The sequence below is a fragment of the Oncorhynchus clarkii genome, unplaced genomic scaffold (genome assembly GCF_045791955.1).
Source record: "Oncorhynchus clarkii lewisi isolate Uvic-CL-2024 unplaced genomic scaffold, UVic_Ocla_1.0 unplaced_contig_1793_pilon_pilon, whole genome shotgun sequence".
In the NCBI taxonomy this organism is placed as follows: domain Eukaryota; kingdom Metazoa; phylum Chordata; class Actinopteri; order Salmoniformes; family Salmonidae; genus Oncorhynchus; species Oncorhynchus clarkii.
In genome coordinates this window covers 78,943-94,952 of record NW_027261072.1, presented here as the reverse complement: position 1 = coordinate 94,952, position 16,010 = coordinate 78,943, and the positions used below count along the sequence as shown (strand labels likewise).

The 16,010-nt window shown below is 45.7% G+C and overlaps 1 protein-coding gene across 1 annotated transcript in view; it reads left to right on the top strand.

The window, feature by feature from the left end:
* LOC139404558 (exocyst complex component 4-like) overlaps positions 1-16,010 on the top strand; it is a 129,253-nt gene that overhangs the window by 46,642 nt on the left and 66,601 nt on the right. Inside the window, exon 3 of the mRNA XM_071147258.1 lies at positions 15,221-15,443. Coding sequence (XP_071003359.1) covers positions 15,221-15,443 — 223 coding nt within the window. The remainder of the gene's footprint in view (positions 1-15,220; positions 15,444-16,010) is intronic.

The window sequence follows — 16,010 nt, the reverse complement described above, 5'->3', positions numbered from 1 at the left end:
GAGGGGAAGTGTGTTGTTGCATAGCCACTACGGCCTGTAACTACCCTTATTGTCATGGACATTAACATGGGTAATATCCAATACAGCCTGTAACTACCCTTATTGTCATGAAAATTAGCATGGGTAATATCCACTACGGCCTGTAACTACCCTTATTGCCATGGGTCATATCCACTACGGTCTGTAACTACCCTTATTGTCATGGGTCATATCCACTACGACCTGTAACTATCCTTGTTGTAATGGACATTAGCATGGGTCATATCCACTACGGCCTGTAACTACCCTTATTGTCATGGGTCATATCCACTACAGCCTGTAACTACCCTTATTGTCATGGACATTAGCATGGGTCATATCCACTACAGCCTGTAACTACCCTTATTGTCATGGGTCATATCCACTACAGCCTGTAACTACCCTTATTGTCATGGACATTAGCATGGGTCATATCCACTACAGCCTGTAACTACCCTTATTGTCATGGGTCATATCCGCTATAGCCTGTAACTACCCGTATTGTCATGGACATTAGCATGGGTCATATCCACTACGGCCTGTAACTACCCTTATTGTCATGGACATTAGCATGGGTCATATCCACTATAGCCTGTAACTACCCTTATTGTCATGGACATTAGCATGGGTCATATCCACTATAGCCTGTAACTACCCTTATTGTCATGGACATTAACATGGGTAATATCCACTACAGCCTGTAACTACCCTTATTGTCATGGACATTAGCATGGGTCATACCCACTACGGCCTGTAACTACCCTTATTGTCATGGACATTAGCATGGGTAATATCCAATACAGCCTGTAACTACCCTTATTGTCATGGACATTAGCATGGGTCATACCCACTACGGCCTGTAACTACCCATATTGTCATGGACATTAGCATGGGTCATATCCACTACAGCCTGTAACTACCCTTATTGTCATGGGTCATACCCACTATGGCCTGTAACTACCCTTATTGTCATGGACATTAGCATGGGTCATATCCGCTATAGCCTGTAACTACCCTTATTGTAATGGACATTAGCATGGGTCATACCCATTACGGCCTGTAACTACCCTTATTGTCATGGACATTAGCATGGGTCATATCCACTACAGCCTGTAACTACCCTTATTGTCATGGGTCATACCCACTACGGCCTGTAACTACCCTTATTGTCATCGGTCATACCCACTACGGCCTGTAACTACCCTTATTGTCATGGACATTAACATGGGTCATATCCACTACGGCCTGTAACTACCCTTATTGTCATGGACATTAGCATGGGTCATATCCACTACGGCCTGTAACTACCCTTATTGTCATGGACATTAGCATGGGTCATACCCACTACGGCCTGTAACTACCCTTATTGTCATGGACATTAGCATGGGTCATACCCACTACGGCCTGTAACTACCCTTATTGTCATGGACATTAGCATGGGTCATACCCACTACAGCCTGTAACTACCCTTATTGTCATGGACATTAACATGGGTCAAATCCACTACGGCCTGTAACTACCCTTATTGTCATGGACATTAGCATGGGTCATATCCACTACGGCCTGTAACTACCCTTAATGTCCATGACAATAACATGGGTCATATCCACTACGGCCTGTAACTACCCTTATTGTCATGGACATTAACATGGGTCATATCCACTACGGCCTGTAACTACCCTTATTGTCATGGACATTAGCATGGGTCATATCCACTACGGCCTGTAACTACCCTTATTGTCATGGACATTAACATGGGTCATACCCACTACGGCCTGTAACTACCCTTATTGTCATGGACATTAGCATGGGTCATAGCCACTACAGCCTGTAACTACCCTTATTGTCATGGACATTAGCATGGGTCATACCCACTACAGCCTGTAACTACCCTTATTGTCATGGTCATTAGCACAGTTATTTTATTCTTGGTGCTCCTGCAGTTAAATGAACACCCACATACATTGTATTTTCTCCACACTGGAGGAAGAGAGATGGGAGAAAACAAGAGAGAGGAGAGCAGATAAAGGGGAGGAGAAATAGGCATGGGACACAGAGGAAGAAGAGAGGTTGGAGACAGAAAGAGTAGGAGAAACGTGAGAACTTGGAGACATAAAGGGGACAAAAGAAATGAGGAATGGGGGAAGAGAGGTTGGAGAAACAAAGAGCAGTAGAAAAGACGAGAGGAGAAGAAAGAAGAGAGAGGAGGCCACAGGACCTGCATGGCTTCTGTGCGGGTGATTTGTCATGGAGTCAGCTAAACGAGGCCATCTCATTTCCTGTTGACTGCAGGAAGCCCAGACGGTGGGGAGAGCCTGAGGTGATCAATCTCACCTGCTTTAATTGGTCTACACACCCACAGACAGGACTGGGCTCAAACACACACATATGCACACATACGGATACACACACGGACACACACACAGAGAGAGAGAGGCATGGACACACGCTCACACACACTCCTACAAACTCTCAGACAGGTTTAGTACAGACACTGAGATTCACACAAACAAGGTATTGTCCTTCGTCAGACGAGGGACCGGTATGACGTAGGAGTGACGCCACCTGTTGGAAACAATACCTTACTGTAACATACAGATCATGTTTAGCCTGTCGTGGTGATCAGATTTAAAGTGACATCATTCCAACAGTAGCACCATTATAACCTACACAATGGGGACAGTAACTCACTAAGGTGCATATAGGAAGACAATTTCCTCTGGGTTAGAATGAGGACAGTAGAACTCCCATAGCCCTCTTAGGAGAAAGACCGTTAGAATGAGTATATATAACTCCCATAGCCCTCTTAGGAAAAAGACAGGGTTAGAATGAGGACAGTAGAACTCCCATAGCCCTCTTAGGAGAAAGACAGGGTTAGAATGAGTATATATAACTCCCATAGCCCTCTTAGGAGAACGACAGGGTTAGAATGAGTATATATAACTCCCATAGCCCTCTTAGGAAAAAGACAGGGTTAGAATGAGGACAGTATAACTCCCATAGCCCTCTTAGGAGAAAGACAGGGTTAGAATGAGTATATATAACTCCCATAGCCCTCTTAGGTGAAAGACAGGGTTAGAATGAGGACAGTAGAACTCCCATAGCCCTCTTAGGAGAAAGACATGGTTAGAATGAGGACAGTAGAACTCCCATAGCCCTCTTAGGTGAAATACAGGGTTAGAATGAGGACAGTATAACTCCCATAGCCCTCTTAGGAGAAAGACAGGGTTAGAATGAGCATATATAACTCCCATAGCCCTCTTAGGTGAAAGACAGGGTTAGAATGAGGACAGTAGAACTCCCATAGCCATCTTAGGAGAAAGACAGGGTTAGAATGAGGACAGTAGAACTCCCATAGCCCTCTTAGGTGAAATACAGGGTTGGAATGAGGACAGTATAACTCCCATAGCCCTCTTAGGTGAAAGACAGGGTTAGAATGAGGACAGTATAACTCCCATAGCCCTCTTAGGAGAAAGACAGGGTTAGAATGAGTATATATAACTCCCATAGCCCTCTTAGGAGGAAGACAGGGTTAGAATGAGGACAGTATAACTCCCATAGCCCTCTTAGGAGAAAGACAGGGTTAGAATGAGTATATATAACTCCCATAGCCCTCTTAGGTGAAAGACAGGGTTAGAATGAGGACAGTAGAACTCCCATAGCCCTCTTAGGAGAAAGACAGGGTTAGAATGAGTATATATAACTCCCATAGCCCTCTTAGGAGAAAGATAGGGTTAGAATGAGTATATATAACTCCCATAGCCCTCTTAGGAGAAAGACAGGGTTAGAATGAGGACAGTAGAACTCCCATAGCCCTCTTAGGAGAAATACAGTTTTAGAATGAGGACAGTAGAACTCCCATAGCCCTCTTAGGTGAAAGACATGGTTAGAATGAGGACAGTAGAACTCCCATAGCCCTCTTAGGAGAAAGACAGGGTTAGAATGAGTATATATAACTCCCATAGCCCTCTTAGGTGAAAGACAGGGTTAGAATGAGGACAGTAGAACTCCCATAGCCCTCTTAGGAGAAAGACAGGGTTAGAATGAGTATATATAACTCCCATAGCCCTCTTAGGAGAAAGATAGGGTTAGAATGAGTATATATAACTCCCATAGCCCTCTTAGGAGAAAGACAGGGTTAGAATGAGGACAGTAGAACTCCCATAGCCCTCTTAGGAGAAAGACAGGGTTAGAATGAGTATATACAGTGCCTTGCGAAAGTATTCGGCCCCCTTGAACTTTGCGACCTTTTGCCACATTTCAGGCTTCAAACATAAAGATATAAAACTGTATTTTTTTGTGAAGAATCAACAACAAGTGGGACATAATCATGAAGTGGAACGACATTTATTGGATATTTCAAACTTTTTTAACAAATCAAAAACTGAAAAATTGGGCGTTCAAAATTATTCAGCCCCTTTACTTTCAGTGCAGCAAACTCTCTCCAGAAGTTCAGTGAGGATCTCTGAATGATCCAATGTTGACCTAAATGACTAATGATGATAAATACAATCCACCTGTGTGTAATCAAGTCTCCGTACAAATGCACCTGCACTGTGATAGTCTCAGAGGTCCGTTAAAAGCGCAGAGAGCATCATGAAGAACAAGGAACACACCAGGCAGGTCCGAGATACTGTTGTGAAGAAGTTTAAAGCCGGATTTGGATACAAAAAGATTTCCCAAGCTTTAAACATCCCAAGGAGCACTGTGCAAGCGATAATATTGAAATGGAAGGAGTATCAGACCACTGCAAATCTACCAAGACCTGGCCGTCCCTCTAAACTTTCAGCTTATACAAGGAGAAGACTGATCAGAGATGCAGCCAAGAGGCCCATGATCACTCTGGATGAACTGCAGAGATCTACAGCTGAGGTGGGAGACTCTGTCCATAGGACAACAATCAGTCGTATATTGCACAAATCTGGCCTTTATGGAAGAGTGGCAAGAAGAAAGCCATTTCTTAAAGATATCCATAAAAAGTGTTCGTTTAAAGTTTGCCACAAGCCACCTGGGAGACACACCAAACATGTGGAAGAAGGTGCTCTGGTCAGATGAAACCAAAATTGAACTTTTTGGCAACAATGCAAAACGTTATGTTTGGCGTAAAAGCAACACAGCTCATCACTCTGAACACACCATCCCCACAGTCAAACATGGTGGTGGCAGCATCATGGTTTGGGCCTGCTTTTCTTAAGCAGGGACAGGGAAGATGGTTAAAATTGATGGGAAGATGGATGGAGCCAAATACGGGACCATTCTGGAAGAAAACCTGATGGAGTCTGCAAAAGACCTGAGACTGGGACAGAGATTTGTCTTCCAACAAGACAATGATCCAAAACATAAAGCAAAATCTACAATGGAATGGTTCAAAAATAAACATATCCAGGTGTTAGAATGGCCAAGTCAAAGTCCAGACCTGAATCCAATCGAGAATCTGTGGAAAGAACTGAAAACTGCTGTTCACAAATGCTCTCCATCCAACCTCACTGAGCTCGAGCTGTTTTGCAAGGAGGAATGGGAAAAAATGTCAGTCTCTCGATGTGCAAAACTGATAGAGACATACCCCAAGCGACTTACAGCTGTAATCGCAGCAAAAGGTGGCGCTACAAAGTATTAACTTAAGGGGGCTGAATAATTTTGCACGCCCAATTTTTCAGTTTTTGATTTGTTAAAAAAGTTTGAAATATCCAATAAATGTCGTTCCACTTCATGATTGTGTCCCACTTGTTGTTGATTCTTCACAAAAAAATACAGTTTTATATCTTTATGTTTGAAGCCTGAAATGTGGCAAAAGGTCGCAAAGTTCAAGGGTGCCGAATACTTTCGCAAGGCACTGTATAACTCCCATAGCCCTCTTAGGAAAAAGACAGGGTTAGAATGAGGACAGTAGAAATCCCATAGCCCTCTTAGGTGAAAGACAGGGTTAGAATGAGGACAGTAGAACTCCCGTAGCCCTCTTAGGAGAAAGACAGGGTTAGAATGAGGACAGTAGAACTCCCATAGCCCTCTTAGGTGAAAGACAGGGTTAGAATGAGGACAGTAGAACTCCCATAGCCCTCTTAGGAGAAAGACAGGGTTAGAATGAGTATATATAACTCCCATAGCCCTCTTAGGTGAAAGACAGGGTTAGAATGAGGACAGTAGAACTCCCATAGCCCTCTTAGGAGAAAGACAGGGTTAGAATGAGTATATATAACTCCCATAGCCCTCTTAGGTGAAAGACAGGGTTAGAATGAGGACAGTAGAACTCCCATAGCCCTCTTAGGTGAAAGACAGGGTTAGAATGAGGACAGTAGAACTCCCGTAGCCCTCTTAGGAGAAAGACAGGGTTAGAATGAGGAAAGTAGAACTAGAACTCCCATAGCCCTCTTAGGTGAAAGACAGGGTTAGAATGAGGACAGTAGAACTCCCATAGCCCTCTTAGGAGAAAGACAGGGTTAGAATGAGGACAGTAGAACTCCCATAGCCCTCTTAGGTGAAAGACAGGGTTAGAATGAGGACAGTAGAACTCCCATAGCCCTCTTAGGAGAAAGACAGGGTTAGAATGAGTATATATAACTCCCATAGCCCTCTTAGGAAAAAGACAGGGTTAGAATGAGGACAGTAGAACTCCCATAGCCCTCTTAGGTGAAAGACAGGTTTAGAATGAGGACAGTAGAACTCCCATAGCCCTCTTAGGAGAAAGACAGGGTTAGAACTAGTATATAGAACTCCCATAGCCCTCTTAGGAGAAAGACAGGGTTAGAATGAGGACAGTAGAACTCCCATAGAGACAGGGTTAGTTGGCTACTGTAGCTCTTCCTTCCTCACGTTCCTCCTCCTCCCTGTTAACCTGCCAATATGGCATCACACACACACACACATACACACACGTGATTGCCGTTAACTGGTGTAATAATTGTGTCGGGGTGAGAGAGGGCCGCAGACAGCGGGGAGTCTGGGAGAGAGGTGGGTGTGTGTGTGGGACGACCATATGCATTTCACTCTGCCTCTCTTTGTCTGAGCGGGAGAAAACGATAAACACAACACACAGCGAGCAGGCTTTATACGGTAACCTACCGAATAGAATCTTAATGCTCTCTCAATGCCATTTCTATCAGGAGATTCCAGTCAGACACTGGTGTTGTGAGGGATTGGTGGAGGAAGCTGTCATATTGCCATCTAGTGGCGATATGAGGCTCTACTGGTGCCTTGGGCATATTGTACAGCAACCTCGTCCATGGGGTTGCAAAATTCCAGTGACTTCTCCAAAATTACCAGGTTTTTCAGGAATCCTGGTTGGAAGATCTCCAGAATCATGGGGGGAATAAGCAGGAAATCCGGTGTCCTCCAACCAGGACTTCTGGAAAACCATATCATTTTGTGGAAGTCACCATCATTTTTCAACCCTACTCGTCCCTGAGTTCTGTTACTGGAGAGAGAGTTGACTGGAGGACTAGATTCCTTGTTCAGGGTCATTGAGGTGAATGTGTACTGCAGTGCTGACTGTGCTGATGTCACATAATGTCATCAGTTGGCTAAGCACTGTCAAGCCTGGAGTTATGTGTTTTATTGGGTGATTGGAAGTATTGACACACACACCACACACACACTTGTGCACAGACTTAGGCACACACACTCATCTCCAACAGTGTGTGTCCGGTCTCAGCAAGGTATGGCCTCCTTGGTGGCCAGAGTAATGGGAATTGGCCACGGCTGATAGGCCGGGGCCCAGGGGGAATTCTGGTAGATTTTAAATAGTTTATAATCTGTTTTGGCACACTCTCTCTCCAGCATCCCACTCCAAATAGAAGTTTCCCTTAGGCACAGATCGAGGATCAGTTGAGCCTCTCCAAGTCCTAACCTTAATCATTTGGGAGGACACATAAAACACACCTCAGATCATCGTCCTTCTACCTCTGAAAACAAGCATTATCATTATATTTTCAATACAGTAGATTAACAAGATGGGAGTTATATTAGATTTAGAGGGCACATTATTGGTGTAAGTGAGTTCTGAATGTTATTTTTATATCAACATACACAGGGAGGGTACTGTTCAGACCATTATCCAGCACTAAGCCTCGGGCTCCGACATCTGTTTCCTAAAGATAGTCAATTAGATGCTGTCTAGCACAATCAACGGCAGTCTATACTAATAAACTGGGGTTTTAGTGCGACTAGAAGAGCCGTTGGATCCAGAAGAGCCCTGCCCTAGGGGAAGGAAGAGCTGCTGCTCTCTGAGTCTGTCTCTTCACTAGTGGGTGTGTGGACTGATCAGTGATGGAGCCAGATCTGTGTGTGTGTGTGTGTGTGTGTGTTCGTGGCTTGGGTGTCAGTCTCATTAGCACATGGACTAATGAAGACTTCCTGTTGATGAGCCATTAAACCACTGACTGACTGTCCATCCCACTAGTCATTATATTTCTGCTGCTGGACTAGCAAAACCATGGAACAGCTCTCGAATTATGGGACCTAATCTCCTTATTAAGAGTGAGCAATGCCTGCTGGCTGCCTCGGTGTGTGTGAAGGGGGGATGTCTGTGGAGTCTGGACAGGGCCGAGACAACCTCCGGACAGTGTGTGTGTGTGTGTGTGTTAGGGGGATGAGTCTGAATGTGTGTGTGTGGAGGATGAAGACTGCTAATCAGATTTGCACGGTTATTAATTTGTATTTCCCAGACCGGAGCAGCGGCGTCCCACCACCATCACCACAGTGTTGCCGTGGTGTTTCCGTGGTGATGAGACTCATGCTGTGCCCTGTGACATCATCTTCCCTGGGTGTTCTGCTCTCTCTGTTTGTGTCCCAAATGACACCCGATTCCCTTCATTGTGCACTGCTGTTGACCAGGGTCTATAAGGAATAGGGTGGCATTTAGGACCTACTCACTGTCATTACCCAAACAACCTTTTTCAACAAATGTCATTTTGGATTCCACCATAGTAAACATATTATCTCAAACAGACCTCATTATTGAATTCTTATCCGTTGAATAGGAAAGTTTCTAGGTTTAAAGGAGTTCATTTTAGTCGTGATTTAGTTGTAGACAGAATAGAGATTTAAATGACCTGGGCCAGTCACAGCTCCAGAAGTAGCCAAGACACTGGCTTACAGTAGTATTATTATGATGATGTGGGCAACTTGGCATTGTCAGAAGAACTGAGGTACACCATTATGTGTTGTCAAATTATTAGCTGAGAGTTACTGTAGCTCCTGTACCCTACTGCTACTGTGGAGGTGGCTTCCACCTTCTGACAGTTACTGTAGCTCCTGTACCCTACTGCTACTGTGGAGGTGGCTTCCACCTTCTGACAGTTACTGTAGCTCCTGTACCCTACTGCTACTGTGGAGGTGGCTTCCACCTTCTGACAGTTACTGTAGCTCCTGTACCCTACTGCTACTGTGGAGGTGGCTTCCACCTTCTGACAGTTACTGTAGCTCCTGTACCCTACTGCTACTGTGGAGGTGGCTTCCACCTTCTGACAGTTACTGTAGCTCCTGTACCCTACTGCTACTGTTGAGGTGGCTTCCACCTTCTGACAGTTACTGTAGCTCCTGTACCCTACTGCTACTGTGGAGGTGGCTTCCACCTTCTGACAGTTACTGTAGCTCCTGTACCCTACTGCTACTGTGGAGGTGGCTTCCACCTTCTGACAGTTACTGTAGCTCCTGTACCCTACTGCTACTGTGGAGGTGGCTTCCACCTTCTGACAGTTACTGTAGCTCCTGTACCCTACTGCTACTGTGGAGGTGGCTTCCACCTTCTGACAGTTACTGTAGCTCCTGTACCCTACTGCTACAGTGGAGGTGGCTTCCACCTTCTGACAGTTACTGTAGCTCCTGTACCCTACTGCTACTGTGGAGGTGGCTTCCACCTTCTGACAGTTACTGTAGCTCCTGTACCCTACTGCTACTGTGGAGGTGGCTTCCACCTTCTGACAGTTACTGTAGCTCCTGTACCCTACTGCTACTGTGGAGGTGGCTTCCACCTTCTGACAGTTACTGTAGCTCCTGTACCCTACTGCTACTTTGGAGGTGGCTTCCACCTTCTGACAGTTACTGTAGCTCCTGTACCCTACTGCTACTGTGGAGGTGGCTTCCACCTTCTGACAGTTACTGTAGCTCCTGTACCCTACTGCTACTGTGGAGGTGGCTTCCACCTTCTGACAGTTACTGTAGCTCCTGTACCCTACTGCTACTGTGGAGGTGGCTTCCACCTTCTGACAGTTACTGTAGCTCCTGTACCCTACTGCTACTGTGGAGGTGGCTTCCACCTTCTGACAGTTACTGTAGCTCCTGTACCCTACTGCTACTGTGGAGGTGGCTTCCACCTTCTGACAGTTACTGTAGCTCCTGTACCCTACTGCTACTGTGGAGGTGGCTTCCACCTTCTGACAGTTACTGTAGCTCCTGTACCCTACTGCTACTGTGGAGGTGGCTTCCACCTTCTGACAGTTACTGTAGCTCCTGTACCCTACTGCTACTGTGGAGGTGGCTTCCACCTTCTGACAGTTACTGTAGCTCCTGTACCCTACTGCTACTGTGGAGGTGGCTTCCACCTTCTGACAGTTACTGTAGCTCCTGTACCCTACTGCTACTGTGGAGGTGGCTTCCACCTTCTGACAGTTACTGTAGCTCCTGTACCCTACTGCTACTGTGGAGGTGGCTTCCACCTTCTGACAGTTACTGTAGCTCCTGTACCCTACTGCTACTGTGGAGGTGGCTTCCACCTTCTGACAGTTACTGTAGCTCCTGTACCCTACTGCTACTGTGGAGGTGGCTTCCACCTTCTGACAGTTACTGTAGCTCCTGTACCCTACTGCTACTGTGGAGGTGGCTTCCACCTTCTGACAGTTACTGTAGCTCCTGTACCCTACTGCTACTGTGGAGGTGGCTTCCACCTTCTGACAGTTACTGTAGCTCCTGTACCCTACTGCTACTGTGGAGGTGGCTTCCACCTTCTGACAGTTACTGTAGCTCCTGTACCCTACTGCTACTGTGGAGGTGGCTTCCACCTTCTGACAGTTACTGTAGCTCCTGTACCCTACTGCTACTGTGGAGGTGGCTTCCACCTTCTGACAGTTACTGTAGCTCCTGTACCCTACTGCTACTGTGGAGGTGGATTCCACCTTCTGACAGTTACTGTAGCTCCTGTACCCTACTGCTACTGTGGAGGTGGCTTCCACCTTCTGACAGTTACTGTAGCTCCTGTACCCTACTGCTACTGTGGAGGTGGCTTCCACCTTCTGACAGTTACTGTAGCTCCTGTACCCTACTGCTACTGTGGAGGTGGCTTCCACCTTCTGACAGTTACTGTAGCTCCTGTACCCTACTGCTACAGTGGAGGTGGCTTCCACCTTCTGACAGTTACTGTAGCTCCTGTACCCTACTGCTACTGTGGAGGTGGCTTCCACCTTCTGACAGTTACTGTAGCTCCTGTACCCTACTGCTACTGTGGAGGTGGCTTCCACCTTCTGACAGTTACTGTAGCTCCTGTACCCTACTGCTACTGTGGAGGTGGCTTCCACCTTCTGACAGTTACTGTAGCTCCTGTACCCTACTGCTACTGTGGAGGTGGCTTCCACCTTCTGACAGTTACTGTAGCTATTTTACTCTACTGCTGCTATAGTTTTTTATAATTTATGGGCAATTCACAACATATATTGTGATTACATTTTTTTTTTAAACAAATCTAAATAAACTTTGTTGTACAATTAAAGGTTTTCAAACACTCAGCAATAATCGAATGGATTTGGGGTTTGTGCAATGATACCCAGGCTAAATATAATCCTTCCACAACCATAATACCCATTCATTATTTTATTATTTTATCAAAATAGTTTAATCTGTTTTTTTTTGCTATTGTCACTGATTTGGCTTTCAAGTCGGTCTATGAAAATGTACCTTTTGTTACAAATTTAACCAGAACCATACACAATCCACATTCACTAATCATGACTAACTTATTGTAGCAGGCATTAGGCTATAGAAAATTAGCACAGGTCTCATCAACAATCTCTCAAGCCCATGTGCTATTGAGTAGCCAGCTAATCTTTATATTTCAAGTTTAGCCAACTTGGCTCTATTTTCTAACTAACAAGGTTGACAGTTGAATTGTTATGAACACACCCTTCTGTCTGTCTCCATGTGTCTGAACAGCGTGCTATTCTGTCCACTCTGTTCAGATGTTGAAATCAAGTGTGTTCAGTATTTCTCAGAATGACAGTGAGTTGACAATTCCTTATATATTGCTGTTTTATTGCACATTTATAAAACACAGACATGACAGCTAGTATAAAAGTCTTTGGTTAAAACACTGCTAACGGTACGTGGTACAGCAATCCCGCGCACGACAAACTGAGTTTTCATTTTCCAGAACCAATGTTCGTTGCTACTCCGGTTTTAGTAGTGTCTGCTCTGTGTGCAGTTTGAGAAGTTGAGACATAAAAAGGGTATTGGTAGAGAAGGGAACTTCTCTTCTCTGACAATAAAATAAAGTCTCTGTGTTTCGGTGACCTCAGATGCAAAAAATCGTGTTTCGGTGACCTCAGATGCAAAAAATCGTGTTTCGGTGACCTCAGATGCATAAAATCAAGTTGAAACCGCTTCTCAGAGAGGAAGAAGGAATCTCATCTTTGTTGTTGTGAGTGGCAGGGGGAGGGGCTTTGTGTGTGTGTGTGTGTGTGTGTGTGTGTGTGTGTGTGTGTGTGAGAGAATGGGAAGGTGCACACAGCACAGAAGGGAGCGAAGGAGGCGAAACCAAAAAGACTACATGAAAACAACATTGTGATCCAGGCATGTGGAATATCATGCAGCCCTACTGTGGAGGTGGCTTACAACTTTTGAAGATACAATGGGTCATTAGACTTATGTAAATATGTTTGTTGCCTGGCAACAGCCTGCTTGGCTACAGAGTGTGTGCGTGGGCATACGTGTATGTGTGTAAAGTAGGTAGAATGCCACAAAGTTGGCACCAGACTGTAGTATTAATTGAATGGACTTAATGCCATCATCAACATTCCTTTGAATGTTATCAGCCAATTTGATAAATATGTTACCTGGTTGTTAGGTCAATGTCTGGGTTAGCACCTGCACGTTAGCTAAGCGTCTGGACAAGCAGTTGAGTTACCTCAGTTGACTGCATGGTGACACAAGGCCAAGTCCTGAGGCTCAGCTCCAGATGGTTATTTGGACAGAGAGCGGCTTCGACTGCATCCATCCGTCCTCTCCCCAACATTATTCAAACGTTATCGCTCTCACCAACTAAAATCCATCTGTGCTCACACACACCAATCCAGATCCATCAAGTTGCTGTGCATATTGAGACAATGACAATCGTAACAGGACATGATGTATCTTCTTGGTCTTCATGGAACGTTGACGCTGCAACTTGGGTTCTCGATCAATAACAACAACAAAAAATGCACATTTATTAAACGTTGTCAGCACTAATTATATTTAGAGTTATTGAGGGGTATTTAGTGATGTTCTGTGTATTTTAAGATGGGCTGGATGCCTGGTTGTCATTGTAGGCTCAACTTAAATTAGTCTACTATAGAATTTTTAGGAGACCTCTCCTTTTCTCTTACAGTTCACCTCTCTCACAGTTCAACTCTCTCACTCTCTCTCTCACCCCCCCCCCCCCCTTGCTGTCCCCCACTATAGACACCTAGAGCCTTCTACAGAGCCTTCTCTAGCCCTGCTGTCCCCCACTCTAGACACCTAGAGCCTTCTACAGGGCCTTCTCTAGCCCTGCTGTCCCCCACTCTAGACATCTAGAGCCTTCTACAGAGCCTTCTCTAGCCCTGCTGTCCCCCACTCTAGACACCTAGAGCCTTCTGCAGAGCCTTCTCTAGCCCTGCTGTCCCCCACTCTAGACACCTAGAGCCTTCTGCAGAGCCTTCTCTAGCCCTGCTGTCCCCCACTCTAGACACCTAGAGCCTTCTACAGAGCCCTCTCTAGCCCTGTTGTCCCCCACTCTAGACACCTAGAGCCTTCCACAGAGCCCTCTCTAGCCCTGCTGTCCCCCACTCTAGACACCTAGAGCCTTCTACAGAGCCCTCTCTAGCCCTGCTGTCCCCCACTATAGACACCTAGAGCCGTCTACAGAGCCCTCTCTAGCCCTGCTGTCCCCCACTATAGACACCTAGAGTCCAGACATCATAGGAGTCTACCCTGGCTCCGTCCTTCCATCCTTCCTTCCATCTCCCTTCCTTCTTGTTCATTCATTCATTTCCTTTCTTTCTTCATTCCTTCCCTTCTTCTGTTTAGCCTCTCCATCTTTCCTGCTTTCTTCCCTACCTCACTTTCTCCTTCCTTCCTTCCTTCCTTCCTTCCTTTCTTTCGTTATTTCGTTCGTTCGTTCGTTATTTCTTTTTCCCCTCCCGCTTTCTTCCCTACCTCACTTTCTCCTTCCTTCCATTGCTCCATAGTTCCAACTCTGAATAGATCTGTCCCCCTTCACCCTGACGTGAAGGATTTGATTTATTTGTGTATTTGTGTGTGTTAAGCTGTTGAGGACACACTCGCTCTTGCGTGGAGGTGTGTGTGTGTGTGTGTGTGAGACAGGCCTAGTGATTAACAGTGATTCCTTGACAGATGAGGTGTGTATGGTGCTCCCCAGCCCTTACATTGCTGTGTGAACCTATCTGACCAACTCGACAGCTAGTTAAACACTCACCCATGTAGATCGGAGGACGCCAGTGTTTTCAAGGACTTATCCTGAGCAGTTTGTCCAAGTTGTCCTGGAAACATCCTGGCACGTTATCGCCCTTTAACTCTTAACTTTTCTAAAAGTATGAATACAGTCTGCGCTCCAATTATTCTCTCCAAATGAGTTCCCAATACTACCACTAATTTCAGTAACGCAATTCCCCTCTGTTTATTTAATGGGAATACATTATCACCTCCTTATCATGGGTCTCAGCATCTGTGTACTGCAGCTAGTGGAACTACTTCTTACGTTCCTAGAGGGGTTAAATGAGGAAGACACATTTCAGTTGAAGGCATTCAGTCGTACAACTGACGAGGTATCTCCCTGTCCAGGCTAACATTGCTGTAGCCTTCCTGTACAGTTTCTCTAACGATGACTCAAGGTTCTCTAACATTGCACTAACATTCCTGTCCAGTCTCTGTTTCTCCCCATAGGTTTATCCAGGCTAATGTTGCCGCAACGTTCCTCTCCACTCTCTCTAACGTTCCCTCAACATTGTCCCCCCCCAAGGTTCATCAATGAGACAGAGCAGAACATGGGTTCACCGGGGCAGGCCAAGCAGTGCCAGCTCCGGACCTTCCTGACCTACTACATCAACGACCTGTTCCTGCACCAGGTCAGAACAGAGATCAACAAGGAGATCCGGGCCGTCAGCAAGACAGCAGACCCACTGAAAGTCCTGGCTAGTGCTGATACTATGAAGGTCCTGGCGGTGCAGAGGCCCCTGCTGCAGGTGAGGGGGGCTGGGAACACATACTCGCAGGACACACACACACACTCGCAGGACACACACACACTCGCAGGACGGACGGACACACATTCGCAGGACGGACACACACACATTCGCAGGACGGACACACACACATTCGCAGGACGGACACACACACACTCGCAGGACAGACACACACACTCGCAGGACGGACACACACACACTCGCAGGACACGCATATTCACAAAATATGGTAAACATGGAAATCATACAACTGTCTGTGTGGACATATTTATACAGACATGTATGCTTACTTACTTCTGCTCATACTTTGTTTCCTGTTCACAACCTGTTCACAACCTATTCACAACCTGTTCACAACCTGTTCACAACCTATTCACAACCTGTTCACAACCTGTTCACAACCTATTCACAACCTGTTCACAACCTATTCACAAGATCAACATTCTTCTTAATTTATGTTATGGTGTACATTTCCATTAGAGTCATTTAGCAGACGTTCTTATACAGAGAGACTTACAGTTGGTGAATTCATCAGTTAGTATACGGCCAGGTAATAGTTTCCTTTGG